Genomic DNA, 25,248 nt, shown 5'->3' on the forward strand with positions numbered 1-25,248 from the left:
ACACGGCAAAAGCCCTCAACTAAAAATTAAACATTAAAAAAAGTATTAGAAAATGACATACGGAGTACAATTCCAAAAAAACTGGTAAATATTAAGAATGTATAAGTAAACATGTTAAGAGCATAAGTACTATTTGGAACATGAATTTTTTTTAAAGCAACTGATTTAGAACATATGAGTATAATTTTAGTACATGTGATATAAGATTTAGAACATTGAAATAAATGTTTAGAATATCTGATTCTAAGCACAAGTAAATGAGACAGATAGATATTACCAAATTTTTCGGTTTGTTGTTGTATTTGTGCCAAAAAGAATTTTTATATTCTAAATATCGGTTGTCAATCATGCCGAGAGTCTTGCTTAGGAAATTCACACAAAGCACATCGAGAATATTCACCGAAAAGAGATTTATCAAACAATAAAATGTTTCCATTTGAGTATAATTAATTATAAAGATAGAATCAAATTTATCCAAACCTAATTTACATAAACAAACACAAATCCACTAATTTCAGAACATGAAACCAAATATTTAGAACATCAAAAATATAAAAATGTGAAATTAATTAAATAATTTCCTGAACATCCATTAATGCCTGGAAATTATCTATAACTCATAAATCGAATGAAGAATTGAACACATCAAACTAAAAAGATAATGTTAAAAAATTAAATAATTGAAAAGTAGACCCAAATTTGAAATTATACATATTGATTTAAACCCTAGATTGTGAAATTGATTTATGATGATTACCTTAATTAGAAGTGGCTTCAATGGAGGAGGGATAGCTTAGAGCGAAGCTCCTTCAATGGAGGAAAGAAAGCTTAAAAGCTCCTTCAATGGAGGAGAGAGAGAGACAACCAAAGAGGTATATGAAATAGGAGTATGTAGAGGGAGAGAGAGAAAAAGCTGCTGAAATTTTTAGAGAGAGAATGAACAACATGAAAGAGGAAGGAGGAGGGTTCAGCAAACGAAATTACGAAATTGCCATTACTAATGGCATGTTTTTTGCGGTTGGATTATATCTAATCAACGACCCAGATTTATTCTCACATAAGAGAGAGTTCTCACATAAGGGAGGTGTTCTCACAAGAGCCCTCCCCTATATATATATATATATATATATATATATGTTGTTGATTATGTTTCCGTCTTTTAATAATTTTCAAATCTAACATGAGGGGCATACACAATTGAATGTTGGTGCACCATTCAATTCAATCATGAGAGTCAACACACCTAATATAATAATTTATCACCACTTTAAATTCTAACTATATACAAACATTCTTGTCCTAAAGATCAACTAAACATAAAAATGGCAGAAGTTGATGATCTTATAAACAAGATTGAAGAAACAACCATAAATGCCAAACGCTACCAACAAGAGACTCTTGCTACCATCCTTAGAACTAACGGTAGAGTTGGATACCTCCAACGTTACCTCGGCAACACCTATGATCATTTTGATGCGGAGACTTTCCGGCGGCTTGTGCCGCTGTCTACATACGATGACTACGCCGATCACATCAATCGGATGGCCGAGGGTATCATTGATGACGATGTTGATGGATGGCATTTTCTTTCATTTGATCCAATTATATGTTTCTTTTTAAGGTAAACATTCTATGATCCATCTTTATTTAATTAATTCCGTCTTTATCCTGTCTTAAAATAAACAACTTTTTATTACCCTTGATTTATTTATATTTGTTTTAAATATTTCATTTGACCGGAGAAATTTAAAATAGAATATAAGAATATTTATCGTTGATAGATTAAACATGATTAGTGGGGATGGTAATGAACTCGTGTAGATCAAATAGTAACGCGGTAGTACATTAATTTAGTAATAAAACTAGTCTCTTATCAGACGGACTGATCAAACGTTTTATTTGGATGATAAAAAGCTCAGGGACAAGTGGAATGAAGCAAAAATTGATACCATATTACGATTCAGCATCTTCCAAAGCCGCCTCCTTTTTAGCTCATTACGGCAGCTCTGCCATCCAGCGCAGGTATACCTATTGCGACTTTGCGACTGCTTTTTCTTTTTTTATTTTTTTTAAATTATAAAAAACAAAATACGAAGAAACAAACTACTTGTACATAAAATACACTATAGTACTATGATTCGTTTGTCTGCCTTTGTTTGATTTATACATTATGCAATACAGTAATTGGTTTGGTTTATGTCCTTTTCGAAGCAAGTTCATTAAACTTTATTTTTAGGAGTATTATTTTTTTATTTTTACAATGCGTCAATGCTTACGGCTTACCTAAAATAAATTAATACGGAGTAGTAATTATTTTTTATTGCATGCGACGCATTTAACGTTATCAAATTTATATCTTAATTTTAGACTACTCTCCCTTCACAAAAAACGAGAGAGTGAGAAAGCGATTATGGATACAAATTAATTCTATTTAAGATATTCATAAAAGAAAAACATTTTCAAGATTAATATATATATTATCATAATTCATAAGATATCTCTTACTATCACTAATCTACTTAAGGGCTTGACCAGTTCCCTTCAGCATAATTTCATTTCACTTCAGTTTAGTTCAACTTCAATCAGTTATGTTAAGATCCGTTCCTAATTTCCTCCTCTCATAAACAATTTATTTCAACTCTATTCAGTTCAGTTCAGTTCAGCCCAGCTCTGTAAATCAAAACACGCTTTAAGTGTAAAAGAATATCAATTCAAGCAAATAGAGAGAACTTATTATTACAAGAAGTGAATCAATTTCCAAAGGACATTGTCAATAAAAAGTGGCTAGTTCATTCGCAATAAAGTCCACTACCCAATGTATATGTAATTCTTGATAACTCATATCACATCGAAATACTCCCTCCATCCCTAAATTACATTCGTCTTTGGAAATATACACGGGAATTAAGGAGGGAAGGGTAAGACAAATACAATAATTACTTAATTAGATAATGCAATGGGAAGTACAAATATTGAGTAGTTATTACTTATGACATGTCATCAATCCTTTGTAAAAAAAAAGGACCAATCATATGCTCCTAATTGAAAATTTTTAACCAATCATATTCATTGTAATTTGGCACAAGGATTATGAGTGAGATTAGGTAAGGATGAGTGAGAAAGCATTAAATATAAAACAGAAAAAGAGAGTTGATTAACTAAAAACACTTACCAAAAATAGAAAGGAGGAATGTAATTTAGAATACCAAAAATAGAAAGGAGGAATGTAATTTAGGGACGGAGGGAGCATTGTTTTCTGAAAGGATTATGGTTATCTTTGACAGATACTGATTGACCGTATTGACATATACTTCCTAGAAGTCATAATATATTCATATGACCATGTTCTCTTCCCCAATAATATTTAATATGGTGTAAAATAATTGTAGTGTACTAAAAAAAGTCAATTATTAAAAATAAGTTAAATTCAACATAAATCCAATTTAGTAAAAGTGAATTCTATTTAGGCTCTATTCTCTTCACCTTAAAAAAATAATATTAAGTAAAAATAATTTCAGTTCAGTAAAAATAAGTTCAATTAAGCAAAAATAATTTCAGTTCAGTAAAAATAATTTCAGTTCAGTAAAAATCAGTAATTTCAAAGAAGAAATACAATATGGAATCAGTAAAATTAATTTCAGTTCAGCAAAAATAATTTCCCTTCAATAAAATTAATTTCAGTTCAACAAAAATAATTGGGATATTCTCTCTGGTAACCACTAACTTTTATTTTTTCTTATTGGTAAAGTCTGAAACTTTTAATTATCAATGGTAATCACGAATTAAAATCATTAAGCAAATGGTAATGTTAATGATAATAAATCATCATTAAACGATTAACTTAGGTTAATTTTGATTAAATAACAATGAATTTACAATAATACCCTTCAACTAATTAAAAAAAAAAATCAGAAAAAGAAAATCTAAAACCCCTCCCCCGCCAGAGACCCCACCACCGACACCATCTCTCTTCTCTCATCACCACCAAAACCGTAAATCGAGGGTTCATCCACCTGCAAACCCACCACGAAGCTCACCCCTTCTGGCCAGAAAATTTGGACTGCCGCCAGACCCGCTAACAGTAGCATCACCCTTCTCGAACTCTCCTCCTTTCCCTCCATTGATGAACACCTCACCTTTAGCCCTTAGTATGGTGTAGGAAACAACCTTAGCAACCACCAGATTCGCCGTCAACTCCACTTGACCTCCACCATAACTACCATTTTGGCCATTATCGGTCTGCGCCCATCCCATCAGCGTTTCCGACGAGCCTTCCTCGTCCAGTAGAGGGACCACCGTGAGAACCGCCATAACTTAGGGTAAAACCCCTTATGCTTCACCACGTCCTCCTCCTTCTCCAGGGCCGTCTTTAGACATGTTTTTTCTCATACACGTAACAGGGCCCCCCAAAATCAGGGCCCCATAATTTAAAAAAATAAAAATTATAACCTTACAAATTCACCTTTTTCCTCGTAAAAGACCATCATTTTCAAACTTAAACCTAAAAATTCATCTTTGATTATGAAGATATATTTGTGGATTTTGCTTCAAAAAATATTAAAAGGATGACACTTTTTAAATAAAAAGTTTTTGTTTGTTGTTTTATTGAATTGCTTTTAAACTTATTACTATGAATATTTAAGCTCTATAATGATTTGTATTACTGTACTCGAAAAAAAAAGCCATTTTATATTAATAATATTTTTAACCTTTTAAAATAGTCCTCCAAAATTGAAGGGCCCAATTTTAAAAGTTAGAACAGGGCCACCAAATTGTCGGAGACGGCCCTGTCCTTCTCTTTCTCTGCTACCCTTGAATCTACTTCAAGGTCCTTTTCCTCCATCTTCTAGATAATTTCATGGCTGCTAACTAACAATCAAATTGGAGCTTAATTTAAATTAATTTTAAGGGGTTTTTTTTTGTGTTGTGTTAGTAAATTAGGCCGGGGGATGCGGGGAAGGGAGGTGGGTTGCGGCGGGGGATGAGGGGAAGGGAGGTGGACAGTGGTGGGGTGCAAGAAACGGAGTCGGCAAGGGCGGGGGTGGCTGGAAATGGAAGTGCAGCGGGGAGGAATAAGAAATAATCATGGAGGGAAAAGAGAAAGGAAGAAGAAAATAATTTTAATGGGGGCATTTGTGTCTTTTTGTAGTCCAATATCTTAACTATGGTTAAGAAATTAACAAATTGTTTAACTCAAATTACCATTTGCTTAGTAATATTAATTTGTGATTACCATTGATAATCAAAAGTTTCAGACTTTACCAAAAAGAAAAAATAATAGTTAGTGGTTACCAGAGAGAATTTCCCAAAATAATTTAAGTTTAGCAAAAATAATTTCAGTTCAGCAAAAATAAGGTGAAGAGAACGGGGCCTTAGTATTGTAATAATTAGTAACCTCAAAAAATAGATATCAGCATAAAATAAAGTGAAACCGAACTATAAAAAAGCTTCTGCTAATCTCCAAATTAGTACCCTTACACATGAATAGTTCGCTTATTAGGACTAGTTAACCCGAATTAGTGGCTTCGGTTTTTTCACCAAATGCCCTTGAACTTTTCAAAAATTCACCAAATACCCTCAAGTTTTTCAAAATTCACCAAATACCACTGACGTTTGTTAATATTCACACTATGACCTCCTGACGTTAAAGTTCCGTTAGCAATAAAATTTAATTCACGAAATGCCCTAACTTTGTTAAATAATTACACAAAATACCCTTATTTTTAGAAGTACAACGTCTAGCTAGTTTGAAATTTAAGGAAACTAGCCGTTAGTTTTGATTCTCAACCTTTTTTTGCATAAATACTGGATACAAAGCATCCCTCTTATTTACTTAACCACAAATTTTTAACGCCATGAGTTATCAATATAAATCCCCCACCTTAATGTATAAGTACTTTTGTGTAAGAGAGGGATATTTTGTATCGAGTATTTATGCAAAAAAAGGTTGAGAATCAAAACTAACGGCTAGTTTCCTTAAATTTCAAACTAGCTAGACGTTGTACTTCTAAAAATAAGGGTATTTTGTGTAATTATTTAACAAAGTTAGGGTATTTGGTGAATTAAATTTTATTGCTAACGGAACTTTAACGTCATGAGGTCATGGTGTGAATATTAACAAACGTCAGTGGTATTTGGTGAATTTTGAAAAACTTGAGCGTATTTGGTGAATTTTAGAAAAGTTCAATGACATTTGGTGAAAAAACCGTAGTGGCTTAATCACTATCTCATGATAAACTAATTTTTTATATAATGCTTCCTCCATATACTTTCCATAGACCTAATGATTACTTGATTGAATGCCTATTAAATCTATGGATGAATCTCTTCATTGTAATTTAAAGGTTACATCCAATTTCTTTCCCACTCTCACAAGATACAAGCACATGGACACGTAAATAACCTTAGTTGTACCATGCATAAGGTACAAGCGTACAACCGGTTCAATCTAAAAACTTGCCAAAGATCGATCACAATATACAACTTTGTACTATTCCGTATTTGATATTTTAATGTATGCAACCGAGAGCACGTACATGTTATGATGTGCAAATAATCCAAGCAGAGGTCCATTGATTAAAACTAGTCAAAATCGGGCAATTTTTTACTCTTCTAAGGAAAATTAAAACTGCAACCTATTGGCTGGGAATTTTTAGCTTAAATTTTGGTAGAGTGTTGGAGACATATAGTTCTAGCTTTTCGCAAATTTTTAGCTGTTTTTTGAGATGTTTTGATGGGGTTTTGGTCCTCACACTTTCGATTAATTTTCTTGACTGATTTTGTGTTTTCTCATCCACTTTATCATGGAAAATCAAAGTTTATTTGAAGCAATTATGGATGAAATAAAGTAATTCAATGACTGCTTGGACATAATTGACGCACGTTTCCAAAGGCGTGATGAGAAATGTAGTTTACAAGATATATCTTGTGAGAGAGAGAAAGTATAGCAACCTATTGTTGTTGAGGAAAAGATTGTATCTTTACCAAGTGATCATCTTACAAATCCAGTTTTAGAGCAATCTCATGAGCAACTAGTGGAAGAAAAAGAAATTATGGAGCACAAAAGTGTATATTTGTCTAGTTTCATTGACGAGGAGGTTACATTTGTGGTATGTAAGTTCGAATCAAAAAGTATAAGTTCCTTTGATGGTGATAATTGAAGGAGTTATGTCTTCGTCGTGTGCAATTACTAGATATATAATTGGATCAAATTATGGAGATAATTAAGTCCGGACATTTGGGTCGTCGTTTTGCCATAGCTAGAGGTACTTACGATCTTTGGACTAGTAAAATAGGCCAAAGCCCAATTGGACGGATCCTATAAGGTCACACAAAGGGGCTAGATCGAGCATTAGAGGACGAGGCCCATCATGGGCCTCATCTCTCTAGGTGGCCGGCCATGTAGGGGCTTTGAGAGGCTATTGGGCTTCGTGCCCTAGTCTAATTATAATGAGATTATAAATAGACTAGGTGTCTAGGTTTGCATGTAAGGAATTAACTGATCATTTAGATCAAACCCTAATTAGCAAACACGAAACCAACCCCCTCTCATACTCCCTCTCTCACGGCTCTCTCCTCCTCCCGGCGCACGGTGGTGTCTCGTGGTGGTGGTGGTTCGTGCGGTGGTGATCGCGGTTTTCCTCAATCACTCGACCAATCTAGTATTGGTGGACGGCTCGTTCGAATCTCGTGGACTAAGTAGAGGAGCAACACTTGGGGCTCTATTCTCTCCCTGATTTGCCTGTCGAATAGCTTCGTGGAATTCACGCTTCAAAGGTATGATTATGTGTCTTGTGTGTTATGCATGTGATTCTTGGGATTAGGTACTTTATTGAATATGATTCATATATGTTATTTCCGCTGCGTAGTACCTATAAACTCCTACAATAATTGGGATGCAAATATTTTCACGGATAATTTCAATAATTTAAATTGCATTGACAAAGGTGTGTCATCAATTATGTTCTTGGCTCATTCGATTGAACATCGTGGTGCATTATATGTGTTGTGATTGGATAAACTAGACGCAATCTTTTGGTTCATGTTCGATTGATTTGGATGATATCTTGGTTCCATGACTTGCTAAAACTTGGGACAAGTTTTTTTCAAGAGGAGGAGTATGATGCATATCTAGAGGATACGTATAAGAACCATTAAAATTATAACTTTTGTTAATAATAAGGAAATTTTGCATTAAACCACCTTTTATAACCATTTTTTTTTTTTGCAGGAAACCACCTTATAATTTTTTTTTGCAAAAACATACCTTAATCTAAATTTTTTTGCAAGGCAACACCTTTGGCCAGAAAATAGACTTTGACCTTGTATTCCGGGGTTGACCCAACCACGTGCCTCGCACGTGACACCCTAAAACCACTAACCCTCCCTTTTCCCCCAACCACTCACTTCCAGTTGGCTGGCGACCACCTCCTTCCTTCGTCGCTGGCGACAGCATCCCCTCCCTTTCCCCATTCCCGTCCTTAAACCCAACCCTCAAGCCCTAAACCCAATTTTCGAACCCATTCCTGTACCTTCGTGAAGTGCAACATCCATGGCGGTTGACGAACGGCGGAGTTTGGTTCTGGGTCATTAAATTGAACGACGGTGTGTTAGGAGGAAGAGGAGGAGAGAGAATTCGTGGTTGGTGCTTTAGGAAAGTGGGTGGTGGTGGATCTTGGGGTTCGGGTGGTGAGAGTGAAGGAAGTGATGGTGGTTAGCTGGAAGAAGATGAGAGAGAATTCGTAGGTTGGGGGAAAGGAAAGGGAGCAAGATCACCGGCGCAAAGCTAGGGAGGTGGTCCCCGGTGCCGACAGTGGGTGGGGAAATTGGTTGGGTGCCGGAAAAGGGAGGGTTAGTGGTTTTAGAGCATCAAGTGTGAGGCACGTGGTCGAGTCTACCCCGGAATACAAGGTCAAAGTCGATTTTCCGACTAAAGGTGTGGCTTTGCAAAAAAATTTCAGATTAAGGTGTGTTTTTGCGAAAAAAATTTTATAAGGTGGTTTCCTGCAAAAAAAATGGTTATAAAAGGTGGTTTAATGCAAAATTTCCAAATAAGTAATAATCTATCTATTATTATGATAGATTTAGTTTTAAAATCAGTTTATCTTTTGTTTTTAAAACGTTCCATCGTTTATTTTGTCTATATAAAGGGCTTTAGGTTGTAACGTTTTCAAGAGAGATTTGAGTTTTGATTATCATATGAAAAACGTGAGCTTAGCCTTCAAGTATTGCCTCTCAACCGAGCCTTGGGAGTTCTATCATTATATCACAAATATTCTTTTAACTCATTTTTCCTCAAGAAAAACGAATACATACAACTATAATCATATAATAAATCCAAGAAAGGTTTAAAGATTGTTTCTTTTATTCAAGAAACTCAAATAAGCTACGTAATTACGCATCATCCATTGCACCCTTAATATTTGTCATCGGATTGTTTTCATATTAACTTGGAGCACAATTCCAAAATGCATATGGTTACGTACTTACACTACTGAATCTGATTGAACAAGATGCAATTGAATAGACATTAGTTTTACATACTCGTTTCTATGTAGGATGTACAAAAATGATCTAATATCGATCGAGCATTTACAGGTTGTTTCCCCCAAGGCCATCGATCAATAAAAGCCTCTGGTTTTTATATGCTGGAAATATCACGTTAACTAAAAGTGGGTTCAAAGCAATGGCTGCATCTTCAACACCTTTGTCAGGCAGTAAAGAAAGCCAGACTCAGTTTCTTTCTACGTGTATCGCCCCTGCTGAAGTTGTTAAGGGTTCAAATCTACAACAGCAGGTGTACTGTCATCTACTATGTGGCCTAAGGAAGTTTGAGGTAATCGATTCCATTCGAGCAGCATATGCTATATCTTTGATTAAGGCCTTCTCACTTCTACAGACCAAGTGGGAGCAGCTTTGTAATGATATTGAATCAGGGACTGTAAGTTCTGAAATTACTGATATCGCGATGAGGGACTCTGTTAATGAACTTCTCTGTCGGCCTGAGGAAGAAATCGCAAATAGAGTTCGATCAGTTTGTCAAGAAAAGAATTGGGAAGGAGTTATTGGTAAGTTATGGCCAAATGCTAGATTTGTCAGGTGTATTACTACAGGAAGTATGCAACAGTATTACACGAAACTGAAATATTTTGCAGGAGATGTTCCGTTGTTAGGTGGAGAGTATTTTGCTTCAGAATGTTGTGTAGGTATCAACATGGATATTATGCAACCCCCTGAGCTTACACGTTTCGTTATTATTGGGGATATCCTAGTATATCTAGGATATTATTGTTATGATATTATTGTGCATATTTTAGGAAAATATATCTTCTGAAAAGATATGATAGAATATAGGGTATTATTATCCTAGTATTATATATACATGTATTGAAGCTATGGTGATGAATGAAATACACAGTAAATACTATTGATGAATTTGTGCTTGGTTTAACATGGTATCAAGAGCCTAGTTAAGGTCTAATTTTTTCTTTTGTACGTTTAATTTTCATAATTAACGCACGATTGTTTTTTGAGAGTTTGTGAGAGTATCTTCTCGTTCATTTTTTTTTTCCCACTTTCATTGAGTTGTGAGTGATGTCGGGTGACTCCGGTGCTGGCGGCTCTGGTGGTGATGGTGGTGGAAAAATTAAGATGGACATGGCTTATCACCTAGGTTCAAGTGATGGACCCGGGAACATTATTACTCTGGTTCAACTCCGGGGTGAGAATTATGATGAGTGGGCGAGGGCTATTCGAACCTCATTGAAGGCTAAGCGCAAATATGGTTTTGTTGATGGAAGTATCAAGAAACCTCAAGACAGTGACAAACTGGAAGATTGGGAGGCTATTCACTCGATGTTGGTCTCGTGGATCACAAATACGTTGGACCCTTCGGTAAGGGCAACGATTGGGGAGTATGATGATGCTCATCTATTGTGGAACAACTTGAAAAGTCGTTTTTGTGTGGTGAGTGGCACTCGAATTTGCCAATTGAAGATGTCCCTGGGTGAATGCAAGCAGGGCAAGACTGATTCGGTGGCTACTTATTTCGGCAGAATTGCAAAGCTTTGGGATGAGTTACACACGTATATTACCGTACCTTCTTGCTCATGTGGTGCGTGTAAGTGTAATATTGTGGCTCAAGTTGAAAAATTGAGGCAGGAAGATTTCCTTCATCAGTTTTTAATTGGGTTAGATGATCCTTATGGCTCGATTAGGGGTCAATTATTGGCTCAGGATCCTTTACCGTCGGTTGATAAGGCGTATCAACAAGTTATTCAAGCCGAGCGCTTACGAGGAGGTGAGGTTCGTGAGAGTCCAGTGGCTTTCAAACTTCAACATGACACTACTACTAAACCGCAACGCTCAACGAGTGGCTCCGATAAATTATGCAATCATTGCAATCGAGCAGGACACGATGAGACGGACTGCTATCAACTCAATGGCTACCCACCTTGGTGGGGTGATCGTCCTCGTGGAAGTAGGGGTCGGGGTCGTGGTGACTCGGCTTCTGGCAGAGGTGGAGGCAGAGCAGGGGGTCGAGGAGCTGCTGCTGGCCAGCAGGTGCGTGCCAACAAGACTGTTGGGCAGTCGTCCTCCAACTCCACACAAGGCGGAAGTGCTACGGCTCACGATGGGGCTGCTATTGCGGGTGTTTCCTCTACCCAAATTCAGCAACTTATTGACCATTTGAACAGTATGAAACCAAAATTGCAGGGTAAGGATGAATTAGGTTGGATCGTTGATACCGGCGCATCCAACCATGTGACTTGTGACTTGACTTTGATGACGAATGTGGTTAATGTGCAACATTGTCCGGTTGGGCTTCCGGATGGGAAGAGTGCTAATGCATCTAAGATTGGCACGGTTATTTTACAAGGGGGATTGAAAATTAATAATGTTTTATTTGTGCCCCAATTGAATTGCAATCTGATTTCTGCAACTCAATTATGTGATGAATTGAATTGCACTTTGCAATTTACTAACAAAATTTGTGTTATACAGGACCTCATGACGAGGAAGGTGATTGGAGCGGGTGAGCGCGTGGATGGACTTTATTATTTCCGTGGTGTTCCCGAGGCGAAGGCTTTGAAGATAGATGGTGTTCAGTCGACAGAGTTGTGGCATCAACGAATGGGACATCCGTCGGAAAAAGTATTGCAACATCTTCCGGTTGTGAGTAGTTCTACTAGAAGTTCTAAAAATAAATCCTGTGATGTATGCCCTAGAGCAAAACAACATAGGAGTAGTTTTCCCATTAGCAATAATAAAGCTAGTCGTATTTTTGAACTTATTCATATTGATTTATGGGGTCCTTACAAGACTCAATCGACTTGTGGCTCTCATTATTTTTTAACTATAGTTGATGATTTTTCAAGAGGTGTGTGGACGTATCTAATACGGAATAAAACTGAGGTTGAATACATGTTTCTCAATTTTGTTGCTTTGGTAAAGCGTCAATTTGATTGTGAAATTAAAGTGGTCCGTAGTGATAATGGAACAGAGTTTAATTCCTTGAAAAATTATTTTTTGTCTAATGGGATCATATTTGAAACTTCTTGTGTGGGTACACCTCAACAAAATGGGCGTGTTGAGCGGAAACATCAACATATTCTTAATGTAGCTCGTGCCTTGCGGTTTCAAGCTAATTTACCTCGTAAATTTTGGGGGGAATGTGTGCAAGCGGCATGTTATTTGATAAATAGAACTCCCTCTAGATTGCTTGATTACAAAACCCCGTTTGAGATCTTGTTTGGTAAACAACCTTTATATGATTCTATTAAAGTATTTGGGTGTTTGTGTTATGCTCACAATCAACAAAGCAAGGGTGACAAGTTCGCTAGTAGGAGTAGAAGATGTGTATTCTTGGGATACCCGTTTGGGAAGAAAGGTTGGAAGGTGTATGATTTGGAAACTACGGAGAGTTTTGTCTCACGTGATGTGCAATTTGTTGAGGGTGAATTTCCGTGGTCTAACCTTGCTCTAGACAATACTCCTAGCTATACCCATGTGCGAGCTTCGGAGTTTGTGGGAATTGATGGTGCAGGGGGGAGCGATGAGAGGAGTGTGTGTGAGGAGGTTGATGAGCAGCCCCGGGCAGAGAAGGCCACAGGTGGCTTGCGGCAGCAGCAGCAGCACCGCAGCCAGCCTGTGGCAGGGCCTGCCGAGGCTGCCCAGGGCGCTGGAATCCCAGCGGCAGCTGGGTATGAGCAGCCCAGCACTGCCGAGGCTGCTGGAATTCCAGCGGCAGCTGGGTGCGAGGACAGCAGCACTGCCCAGGCTGCTGGAATTCCAGCGGCAGCTGGGGGTGATCCTCATGGCAGTGAGCAGGCAGCAGCTCCGGAGGGTACGAGTGTGAGTGACCTTGAGACTCTCGAGCATGCTGAAAATACAGAAAATATGGGTAAAGGCAAGCGTCAAAAATTCAAGTCGAGCAAATACCGTGATTTTGTGACACACACCATTCGGAATAACAGTCCATCTCCACCTCATCGTTCACCTGCGACACCTTCCTCAGGTACTGTTTATCCCATAACACATTTTGTTGACTCTCACCGGTTTTCTGTAAAACATAGAACATACATTGCAGCAATTACAGGTGGCAATGAGCCGAAAAATTTTAAAGAAGCTATGAAGCATGAAGGTTGGAGGAAGGCGATGGCCGATGAGATTCGAGCACTTGAAGAGCAAGGCACCTGGGTTTTGGAAGATTTACCTCGTGGTAAAAAGGCACTTGGGAGTAAATGGGTCTACAAAGAGAAGTACGACGAGCATGGGAATCTCGTAAGATTGAAGGCTAGACTTGTGATATTTGGCAATCATCAAGTTGAAGGTTTAGATTACAACGAGACATTTGCTCCCGTGGCAAAAATGGTGACTGTTAGAACATTTCTTGCGGTTGCAGCAGTGAAGAATTGGGAAGTTCATCAAATGGACGTTCATAATGCCTTTTTACATGGTGACTTGGAGGAAGAGGTGTACATGCGAATTCCACCTGGTTTTGACAAAAATAATTCCGGGAAAGTATTTAGAATGACGAAGTCGTTGTATGGCTTGAAGCAAGCTCCTCGGTGTTGGTTTGCAAAACTGACAACAGCTTTGAAGAAATATGGCTTTAAACAGTCATATTATGATTATTCCCTTTTTACTCTGACAAGGGGGGAAATGCAACTTAACGTACTTATTTATGTTGATGATTTGATTGTTGCAGGGAATGATAAATCTGCTTTGTTATCATTCAAAACATATTTAGGGAATTGCTTCAAGATGAAAGACTTGGGTGTTTTGAAATATTTTTTGGGGATAGAGATAGCCCGTAGCAAGCAGGGTATTTTCATGTGCCAGAGAAAATATGCCTTAGACATTATTACAGAGACAGGGTTGCTTGACGCAAAACCAGCAGATTTTCCCATGGAGCAGAACCACAGGTTAGCTCTGGCAAATGGGGATTTTTTGGGTGATGTAGAGAAGTATAGACGTCTTATAGGACGTTTAATCTATTTAGCTGTCACTAGGCCAGACTTGGCCTACTCTGTGCATATTTTGTCTCAGTTTATGCAGAGTCCTAGGGTAGAGCACTGGGATGCTGCCCTGCGAGTTGTGAGATACTTGAAGAAGAGTCCAGGTCAGGGGATCCTGCTGAGGTCTGATAGTGCTCTACAGTTAGAAGGATGGTGTGATTCGGATTGGGCGAGTTGTCCGTTGTCTCGGCGTTCGTTGACTGGTTGGTTCGTGTTTCTTGGTCTCTCCCTGTGTCATGGAAGACCAAGAAACAACCTACGGTTGCTATGAGCTCTGCCGAAGCAGAGTATAGATCTATGTCTGCTTGCTCTCGTGAATTGAAGTGGTTGAGGAGACTTTTAAGAGATTTAGGTGTGCGACATGGTAGTGGCATGCACCTATATTGTGATAGTCAGTCGGCATTGTATATTGCGAAAAATCCGGTGTTTCATGAGCGAACGAAACATATTGAAGCTGACTGTCATTTTGTCAGAGATGCAATTAAAGAAGGTCTTATAAAGCCGTCGTATGTGCCTACGACGCTTCAGTTGGCTGACATTTTCACGAAGGCTTTAGGAAAAGTCAAGTTTGATTTTTTACTCCGCAAGTTGGGCATCTATGATCCGTATGCTCCAACTTGAGGGGGGGTATTGGGGATATCCTAGTATATCTAGGATATTATTGTTATGATATTATTGTGCATATTTTAGGAAAATATATCTTCTGAAAAGATATGATAGAATATAGGGTATTATTATCCTAGTATTATATATACATGTATTGAAGCTATGGTGATGAATGAAATACACAGTAAATACTATTGATGAATTTGTGCTTGGTTTAACAGTTATGCCCCCAACAGTGGCTTACTTTGAATTTCTTCCATTCGATTTGTACGATAAAAATGATTTTGCAGGAACAGAAACAGTTGATTTTTCTGAGGTGGAAGTGGGAAAGATGTATGAAGTTGTAGTGACAACTTACAGAGGACTATATCGTTATCGTCTAGGTGATGTTGTAAGAGTTGTAGGATTCCATAACTCGTCCCCTGAATTGGAGTTAGTCATGAGGGCTCCTAAAAATCCTAGCGAAATTTTGACTGAAAAAGACTTGTTTAGAGCTGTTCAGAACTTGGAGCTTGCAGGAGGAAGTTTGTTACTTGGGAAGTTAGTAGAGTTTGCCGGTTTTATGGACTTGGAGTCGGAAGCTAAACATGTAAAGATCTTCGTTGAGTTTGCTAACGAGTGTATGCTTCTAGACAAGGAGAAGGAAAACGAGTCAGTTTCATTTCTTGAAAGTTGTCGGTCTATTATTGAAGATGGTCTGGGAGCCATGTATAGATTGAAGAGAAGGAATGGTGAAATCGGAACTTTGGTGCTATCTGTTGTGCAGCCTGGTACTTTCGACTTGTTACTCCACAAGGCCGTTGAAAATGGTGCTCCTGCTAGTCAGTATAAGTCACCTAATATCATTAGAAGTCAAATGATTGCTGACTTTATGGACGCGAATTCTGCTTTAAGTGTAGTTTTTAACTGATCATCAACAATAGATGCATACATGTTTAATTATTACAATTTGTGTATTTGTGATTCTATGTATTATACATGTTTATTATTGTTGCAATTTGACTTTATAATGAAATTCCTTATTCTGATTTCTGAGAATATTTTCCTCTTGTTTAGAGCCTACAATACCAAGTGAACCTGAAGAAATTTTACGAATAGAACTATCTATCTGTTAATGTGATAAATTTTAGTTACCAAGCTTCCATATAATGATCATTGTTAAAAAAAATTAGTGTACATTAGCCGTCCTAAACTACTACTTCATCACTAATTTAAGCTTTTGAGTATTTAGAGTATTCTTGGAGTCTGATAGTTTTTGTCAAGGAAATTTTGCACTTATTCGTATATCAGTAAATTTGTATAATTGTATACATTCTCTAGTAAAGGTTTACACATTTCTAACAAGGGTTTCTGATGCCTTTGTTCTCTCCCTTTGAAAATTGTTATGGATCCTCTCACTATCCGTTAAGGGCAACTTGGATTTCCTCCAAAGTTCTCCCATTTGTTTCAGGCACAACCATGACGACAAAAATGATACCGAGTGCATTAGTTGCAGCAAAGATAAGGAAGGTACCTGACAAGTTCAGAAAATTTGTTCATGAATGAGCAGTGTTTATAGTATTGTAAGGTATATATATTACATATATTGCTTAGTTTCAGTCGTAAATATGATCCAAAGTTGAGCTGTGGTGTACCGTATGAGCTCCATTCCATTAGAAAATTGAATGTATATGAGACTGCCCAAGCACCAAACCAGTTAACGAGTGTTGCCAGGCTTCCGGCCACTCCTTTTACATTTATCGGAAAAATCTGTGATACATACAAAACTACTCAGTTGTTTGCTGACATTTACTATCTTAATAAACATGAACAAATAGTTTGTATGGTTTGGGGTTACCTCTGACATTACAACCCATGGGACCGGACCCATTCCTACCGAATAGAATGCTATGTACACCTATTTACACTCATAAAAGAAGCATTTGTGAGCTTGACATGTACAAAATATTCTTGAGCAGGTTTGTGATATCGCTTCTTTTGTAACAGCGAAAACTCTGCTTACCAGTATACCAGTTGCTGCAAGTATACCTCCTGCTTTTGTGGATTCCTGATGAACCTAATTTACAAAGAATAGCATTTCAATAGTTACAAGTGTATTTCAAGTAGTGGACTGTCATACTACCTCCGTTTCTTTTTATTTCATAAGTTACCTTGAGGTAGAATGCAACTGCTGTTAGAAAACAACCTAAAGCTGATCCTGTCGCCGAAACCTGTAGTGTATAAGATTTGTTTCCCAAGTCATCAAATGTAATAATCAAAAGGTAATTTCTTAAAGGATAGAGGTAATCTTTACCAATAGTAGTGGCTTTCTTCCAGCTTTATCAATCAACGTTGCTCCAACAGATGGAATCACAACCTGCAGAGTATAATTCTCAGGGAAGTGACAACAGACATAATGGAATCACTGCCTTTAGGAACAGGGATGTTTTGCCTCAAACCTGTAGTAAAGCGTATATAACTGTTCCAATCTTTGGGGAAAATCCTGTCGAAAAAGCAATGAGATTTAAGGCATCTTTGAAAACTTTATGAGAAAGTTGTTCAAACTTTACTGATGGCTTGATATGCAGTAAAAAGCGGTGTTAATGGTAAACTTGTAAGTAATTGGCAAGGTAAGTCCCATTTCAAAGTTCATGGTAATGCTTCTCCACATGTTATAGCGAAAACTTGGAGATACTTGGGGGTATATACAGTAACATTGCCATGATCAGAATTTCTTTAAAAATTTTAATACAAGCTCATTAACATTAGTACTATTAATTGCCGCCTATCAAACAGACTGTTAGTACATTCATGTTCTGTTGTGAAGAATTAAACAAAGTCCTTTTACCTGCAGTCTTGAAAATTTTGCTTGCATAAAAGCACATTCCATTTATTCCTCCAAACTGTTGCAACACCATTAATCCAACTCCTACCTGGCACAACAACCATTAAACTATCGTCTCAAGGAGCAGTTACACCACATTGTAAGTAAGCTATCAGCACCAGTAAAACTTACAATGACAGAACGCAGATATTTTTTTTGAAACAGGTCAAATATGCTAGCTTTCGGGTGGTTTTTGAGCTCCTCTATACAACTCTATCAAATAAAAACACACATGAGTTCGTGATTCAAATGCTTACACAATTTCATTTTCAATGTGAAAATTAATTTTCTGACACAATACCTGGATCTCAGCTACTTCATGAGTTATATCAGCATTCTGGCCTCGAAGTTTTTGAAGTGCATCTTTGTACTCCTGATTTCCTCTTCTTGCCTATATCCATAGCCAACGACTTAGTTTTCCTTGCAGATCATGTAGAGTATATTATGTTACCTATAGTTTATGTATTCGTACCAGCCATCTTGGTGACTCCGGAATCAGAAATAAACCCAAGATCATGATAGCACAAGGAACTAGTCCTGCATCATATCATATTTATAAGTTTCTTGGCTGAATTGTTAGCTTTTCCTAAATGATCAGTTTCGCTTTTAATAAACCTTACCAGTTAATGCTAAGGTTCTCCATGACACTACTATCCCTATTATAAATGCCACTGAGACTCCAGTAGATATCATGACCTGTATAAGAAATAAGAGCAAGTAAGCGCAAACAATGTGGCCAATAAGGTTCTACATTACCCCCACTTTGCCCTTAGAAAGTATATTTGGACAGAATTCTAAAATGTGCTTAATGAAAAGTATGCTTCAAGAGTGATTTTCCCTTAAAATGTTCTCTTTAAGTTAGAAATGTCGTATATATTTACCTGATTCAGTGTTGTAAGGGCTCCTCGAATGTTTACAGGTGATATTTCAGCTATGTAAATTGGAACCTGTAAATTTATTATAGTACATAACACCGACATTTAGTTGAGCTCAAATCGATAGTTTAAAGATATATGCAACGGGATTAAGGACACTAAAGATTACAAAGTATAACAGAACATACATACCACATAGGAGAAGGCACCCATTCCATATCCTCCAGCTAATCTTCCTAGGTCCAAAACAAAAGTACCCTGGTTTCATAGGATAATAACTTAACAATTAATCTCATTTAATTAAAACTACATTAATCAGTAATTATTCTTACTTTCTTAGTTTTATAACAGAATGTTAATCTCAACCTTGGAAAAATATATAGCTAACCACCCTGCTACGCAGAAAGCAGCATACAGTCCCATTGCCTGCAAATAAATCAAATTCAACAAGAATTCAACTTATGCATCATAGAAGTTTGTCATCCTGTAACATAGTACTCTGATATTTTTTGCTTCATACCCATTTTCGACCAACAAAATCAGCTATCGGTCCACTTGTTATAGCGCCAAACATTGCACCAAAAGTCAGTATAGAACCAAAAAGTGAAAACTGCAGGAAAATCAGGGACAAAAACAAACATCTTATGCACATCACAACAGCAAAACCGATGCTGAAAACTACACGTAAAAACAGACTGTCAGCAAACCTCAGCAGTAGACAGATGAAGTTCAGCAGTAATTGCAGACTGTGTAGGAGAAGAGTAGCCAGCCTGAATATCAACCCATTACATAAGTTAATAATCAGAGTGAATGTACAGAAAGATACCACAGCTTACAGATCGAAGCAGACTAATTGGAAGAACACTTACACAAGCTCCAAACTGGTACGAACCAAACACTGCAACACAAGTGCTTAAGTAAACCATCCATGGATATCCTTTGCTACTAGCCTTGCCTTTTTTACATCCGCCATCGATCATGATGCTTTCTTTAGCATGTATCTTTGGCTGTTGTACCTCATCTTGTTCGCATTCAAGTCCTCGCTCCACATCCTTTCTAGCAGCCATATTCTTCTTATGGCTTTACTTAGAAACTATAGAGATACATAGACTATTAATTCAGACTTAAGCTTTTTTAATTCGATTTTTTTAAAAACGATTTTCAAGACGTACTTTTGAAAATTACAAACAAGTCTCCGTATTTTCCAGCAGCCATTTCTTTTATCAGTGAAAAAATTGCTGATAATAACTTACAAAGCAAAAGTAATTAAATGACAAAATATAACAAGAATACCTTAACTGAATATAAAGTGTTAACTCCAATTAGCCAATTATTTGCATCAACATGTAAATATGTAATACATAGTGTAACAAAAAAAAATTGTGGTCGTCTTTTTATAGTATAGTTGAATTGGTTCATATTTGCCCCACAAATGAAAGACATTTGATGATGACACGCATATCATTCTATGGAACAATGATCTGATTTGGGAAGGTAGAGAATGTAAGAATATTTTTGAAAACAAATTTTGGTGGTTCTTTTTTCTCTAGGAAATTGTACGACTGAATTATTACTAGTTGCAACTTACAACCAACACCTCGTGTACGTAATATGTTACGGAGTACAAGTTACGTGTCCAACATTTTGATAGTTTGATTAGGCAAACATGAAAAGTACATGATCACTTAGCCCGATTAATTATAGCCGTGCTTTTACTTGAAATTAAATTTATCATCGTGACACAAAATAAAATTAGTTATTTTTTATTTAGTATATTATACCGTAATTTCCCTCATACTTGACTCGAATAGATCAGAAACTAAACTGGAAAAAAAAAAAAAAACAAAACAAAAAAAAAAAAAAAAAACAAAAAACAAAAAACAAAAACAAAATCTGAATTTGACCTTAAATGAATCTAACATTACTAAATACTAATGAACATTTTGTGAATACCTTTTAAGACAATATATAGGTTACACTTTTACTTTAATTTATTGCTACATTATTCAATTTTTACAAGAATGGACTACTGTAAATGGAAGATGATTTTTTTAGACAATTCGAAATGGACGAAGAAGATTGCATGATGAAGAGAAAGATGGTCATATTAAGAGAAGTTAGTTTTTTTGTGGCCAAGTGGGATTTGATGGGTTACAACTCAAGTAAATTCAAGAATCATATCATATCTTTTGAGGCAAAGTTGAGAGAAATATATATATTTAGAAATAAGAGCACTTTGCATATATACTTATTATAGTTATTGATATGGTTATTCAGAATAATTAAAGATGATTATTGAAGGTATATGGAAGTGTATTGGATTCTTTTTGTTAGTTTGTCGATTTATTGTTATCCTACATATATTTTTATTATATTGGCACCAAAATTAAAATTCAAGAGTAGTTGTAGTTACACATAACTTTCCATTTTTTTTCCTTAGCATGCATATGCATAACGAGCCGAGTGGGCTGCTCGAGACTCATCGGCTCAATAAAAGCTCGGTATAGGCTTGGCTTGAGTGAGCTTGACTCGAGCAAGGGTTTGGCTTGAGAGCTTAATGAGCCAACCATGAGCTGTCTTTGGCCTATCATGCGACATGCCTCATTAAGTGGCCCAGCCCACATTTTTCAGCTTGAAACCGTCAGGCCAGTCCATTTATTTCTTTCTTCCATTACTTATTTTACCATTTTCAACTCCATCATTTGTCCTCAGCTCTACTCATTTTTTGTTTTCATCATTTTTTCTAAGTGTTTACTCTCTACTTTTTTCTTTTTTTTTTTTTTTTTAAAGAAAGTGTTACTAACTACTAGTAGTACTTTATTCCTTATATGACAATATTTTAATCATATTTAATTAACTATAACCCCACTTTATGACACAACATTAAGCATTACAACTCATAGTTTGACCCAAACCCAAGAACGAGACAGCCCGTAACCAGGCAGAGGTGTGATCCCCTTGCTAAATTTTCATAAGGCAACCTGACGTAGGGATAAGGAGAAAGTGGATTATGTAGATGCAGGTTTTGTGCAATATATATCTACCAATAATTGTTCATGAGTTTGGGGGCAACGATTTCACTAAGGTTACTCATAAGGTCAGTCTCCACAGTCCTATTAAAAAGACTAAGAGGACCATCAACAAGCTGGTCCCAGACCAACAATGCCAGAATTGCAAAGAAGCATAGCCTGAATACCAGTAGATTGTAAACACGATGCAAGGAACGCATAGTGCCAAACATCACCTAATGAATAAACACCCAATCCTCCATAAGCAAAAGCTAAGTGGCAAGTCGCCATTTCCAATCACCAAAACCAGGCCCAACAGCAGTGACAATACGTTCCAAAGAAACTCGAAGGGCCACATCAAAAGATAGCTAGGCCGCTTCAAAAAGATGTGGGGGACAAGTGCACATAGAAAGTAGAGTTTTGGAAACTATAGTAGTCTATTACACGCACAAAGTAGTAACAATTCACATTGGGGGATCATCAAGCTTAGCAACAACATCCATTAACACAGTGGTCTTCGATACTCTCTGCGAAACAAGTTTAATACAAAAAAAATTGAGGAATCTGACATGACCGCCAAGCAACTTAACAGTTAACACCATACATAGGACGAGCAATATCGGAAGGAAAGACACCCACGAGACAGCTACGTGAGTCCTCCGCGGGCCAGATACTTTTGTTTTCTCATTGTTTATTATTATTATTATTATTATTATTATTATTATTAAAAAAACCTACGGAGTCAATCAATTTACAAGAAATTGGTAGGGAGCCGAGATACAATTTGGGCCCCCACCCCTGTAGCTATAATAAACTCGTTTCTGCTGAAGATGTGAGCAGCTGCACGAGCACAAATATCCTAAGTCTTAGCGAACGCCAAAACCCGCTTCAGCAACGCAATAAAATCCTTCTCTGATTCCCCCAACGAAAAAAAGGAGAAAATATTACTCCCTTCGTTCTCTTTTGATAGTCCCTTATGGCATTTTTCACGGGATTTAATAAACACAAATAAGAATAGTTAAAGTACATTGAAAAAAAGTAAATTGACATTAGTATGCAAAAAAAGTAGAGAGAGAAAATAATAAAAGTAAATGGGAAAACTAAATTTACATGGGATAGTTAAATTTGCACAAATATTGTTGCAAATTGGAGGGAATATTTGTAAAAAAAATTAAAATTAACGGTTGTTGGAAAAAGCAAGTGGGGTGAACATTTTAGGACTAAAATTTGGGAGCAATTTGGGGTACACTAAGTGTACAAAAAAAATGTTTTCAAAAAAAAATTAAAAAAAGTGTACAAAAAAAATTTGTACACCATTAATTATATTGGTTAAAATGGAATCTTTTTATGGTGGAATATCTAAATTTTCATTTATATTTTAATACCAATTTCTGAAAATTTCAAATATAAAATTTCAAATTTAATTGGATTCCAAAAGTCTCAACCATCTATTAATGATTTTACTGTTTCCAATAATTTAATTTTAATTAATTAATTTTGTCCATATATTTTTCATGAAAACCAGTATGATGTACTACGTATAAAATTTCATTTCCTTTCAACTTTCCAAAAAAGCTTCATTTTTTTAATTCGTCTACTTTAAATTTTTAGGTTAATGAGTTTTAAATTAGAGATTAAACATACACAAAATTATGGTTAAGCACTTGAGCGTGAGCTCCAACCAATTGCAAAAATGGTGATAGGTTAATCTATCCATAAGTTTCATCGAAATAATAATTTCGGTAGATATAAAATCTTCCAAAACGACTGAAAATGTGTATTGAATGTCTAGGATTCATGATGAAATTATGTTATGGGATGTATCCTGTATTATGTAACTTCATATTATTCTTGATTTTCGTATGTTGGAGTTGAATGGGTCTTATGCTTATCTTAACAGTATCTAATGTTATGACTCTTATAGTCTTATGAGTATATTGAATGTTGCGGTAATTGATACTTTGATATATTTGTGATAACCTTAAGATTAGATAATATTTTGATAAAATGAGATAAGATACACGGAGTAAAATACAAATAGTATATCCTTTGTTGTTTTTTTTTTTTTTTTTTTTTTTTTTTGTCATGATTAAGGTATGACTATGGCCGACAAGTATTGTTAATTTTTCTAATTAGCAAATACTAATCAAATGCCTACATTATGCATAACGGAAATGAATTGATTTGATGATATTCATGAAGTTTTATAAAATAGACATGAAATATAATGAATCGACTCATCAAGTATTGAAAAGTATGAAATATATTAATACGATAAAAAAATATAAGCAAGGAGATAATTAAACATGTAATATAACCGGAAATGAGCAAGATGAACTATACAAGCCTTAAATCTAATTTAACATCTTATGAATACTGCAAATACAAAAATGTTCTTAAAAAATGTTTAATGAACCTTTAAATAATGTTACAACTAGTGTGTATCCCGGGCGATGCACCGGGTTTTACTTTGAATATTAACAAATATTATTTGACCTATAATAAATAAACCATATAATTAAAATAAAAGTGAACAATAATAACTATATAACTAAATAAGTTCTCTCAAATTGATGTTTAATACAAAGTATTTAGTATATTTTAATTGAATATGAAACATAATTAAAAGATAGCAAAGATGGTTAGAACATTAGATTATTTCTTATTGGTCTGTGTGTTCAAACCTAAGAAACATTTTTATTGCATTAAAACATGTTTATAGTACGATGGATGATGTGGCATATAATACTTGTGAAAGGTGATGTGACATATATCTATACATGTGAAGAGTGCCACGTGACACATATTCCGTTTTAGAAACGTTTTTTAATATATAAGTATAGATATAGATTGTGGATCAATTAATAGCCCCAAAATCTAAAATTTGGATTTCAACTTATAGACTTTTAAATTTATAAGGTATATAAATTAATAATGGTTCACATTGCATAAGGTGCGACAAAATAATTTTCAAGTGTAAGATCGCGATGAGATCTGTCAATTGATCCATTAGTACAAATGGTAGTGAAGGATTACAAGCAATTCATCAAGAGTTACAAAAAGGTAACTAGGGTTATAAATTATTCAACATGATACTAATTAAAAAGGGAGGTTAAGTCCAAAAATGACCGTATATATAAAGTACTTTATTGTAAATGTAGTCCAATTATAGATCAACTAGATGAAGCTCGTGCGATACACAGATTGTTTTATATTTTGAAAATAAAATACAAAAAATATAATATATATTTTCGTTTAAATGACAAAAAGATAAAATCAAATATATTTTATTTGTTTATTCTCTCTTCAAGCTCTTGAAAAACTCAAATATATATATATACAAATTGAGATCATGTGAGAACTAAAGTGAATAATAG

At 35.9% G+C, this 25,248-nt stretch overlaps 2 protein-coding genes across 2 annotated transcripts; one reads left to right on the top strand and one right to left on the bottom strand.

Annotated features, from left to right (window-relative positions):
* Window positions 1–1,322: 1,322 nt before the first annotated feature.
* LOC145616367 (putative indole-3-acetic acid-amido synthetase GH3.6) lies at window positions 1,323–16,035 on the top strand. Its single transcript, XM_081671078.1, has 4 exons — window positions 1,323–1,621; window positions 1,915–2,022; window positions 9,598–10,257; window positions 15,354–16,035. Exons 1-4 carry the CDS (start codon window positions 1,323–1,325, stop codon window positions 16,033–16,035), a joined length of 1,749 nt encoding a protein of 582 aa, XP_081527204.1.
* A 487-nt stretch (window positions 16,036–16,522) lies between these two features.
* LOC145616229 (sugar transporter ERD6-like 7) lies at window positions 16,523–19,789 on the bottom strand. Its single transcript, XM_081670921.1, has 16 exons — window positions 19,733–19,789; window positions 19,571–19,633; window positions 19,384–19,473; window positions 19,230–19,289; window positions 18,870–18,935; window positions 18,609–18,684; window positions 18,461–18,525; window positions 18,290–18,379; window positions 18,121–18,201; window positions 17,953–18,037; window positions 17,564–17,607; window positions 17,419–17,481; window positions 17,276–17,335; window positions 17,128–17,181; window positions 16,760–16,874; window positions 16,523–16,638 (listed from the first exon to the last, which is right to left on the bottom strand). The coding sequence occupies exons 1-16, from the start codon at window positions 19,787–19,789 to the stop codon at window positions 16,523–16,525; spliced, it is 1,185 nt and encodes a 394-aa protein (XP_081527047.1).
* Window positions 19,790–25,248: the final 5,459 nt, after the last annotated feature.

The sequence above is a fragment of the Chenopodium album genome, chromosome 26 (genome assembly GCF_948465745.1).
Source record: "Chenopodium album chromosome 26, dcCheAlbu1.1, whole genome shotgun sequence".
In the NCBI taxonomy this organism is placed as follows: domain Eukaryota; kingdom Viridiplantae; phylum Streptophyta; class Magnoliopsida; order Caryophyllales; family Amaranthaceae; genus Chenopodium; species Chenopodium album.

Coding starts and splice junctions, on each gene's coding strand:
- LOC145616229 (XM_081670921.1), bottom strand. CDS start 19,789: ATGGTTTACTTAAGCACTTGTGTTGCAGTGTTTGGTTCGTACCAGTTT. Junction 19,474..19,570: donor TTCATCTGTCTACTGCTGAG/GTTTGCTGACAG, acceptor ATTTTCCTGCAG/TTTTCACTTTTTGGTTCTAT. Junction 16,639..16,759: donor AATGGAATGGAGCTCATACG/GTACACCACAGC, acceptor TGAACTTGTCAG/GTACCTTCCTTATCTTTGCT.
- LOC145616367 (XM_081671078.1), top strand. CDS start 1,323: ATGGCAGAAGTTGATGATCTTATAAACAAGATTGAAGAAACAACCATA. Junction 2,023..9,597: donor AGCTCTGCCATCCAGCGCAG/GTATACCTATTG, acceptor GAGCATTTACAG/GTTGTTTCCCCCAAGGCCAT. Junction 10,258..15,353: donor CTTACACGTTTCGTTATTAT/TGGGGATATCCT, acceptor AACAGTTATGCC/CCCAACAGTGGCTTACTTTG.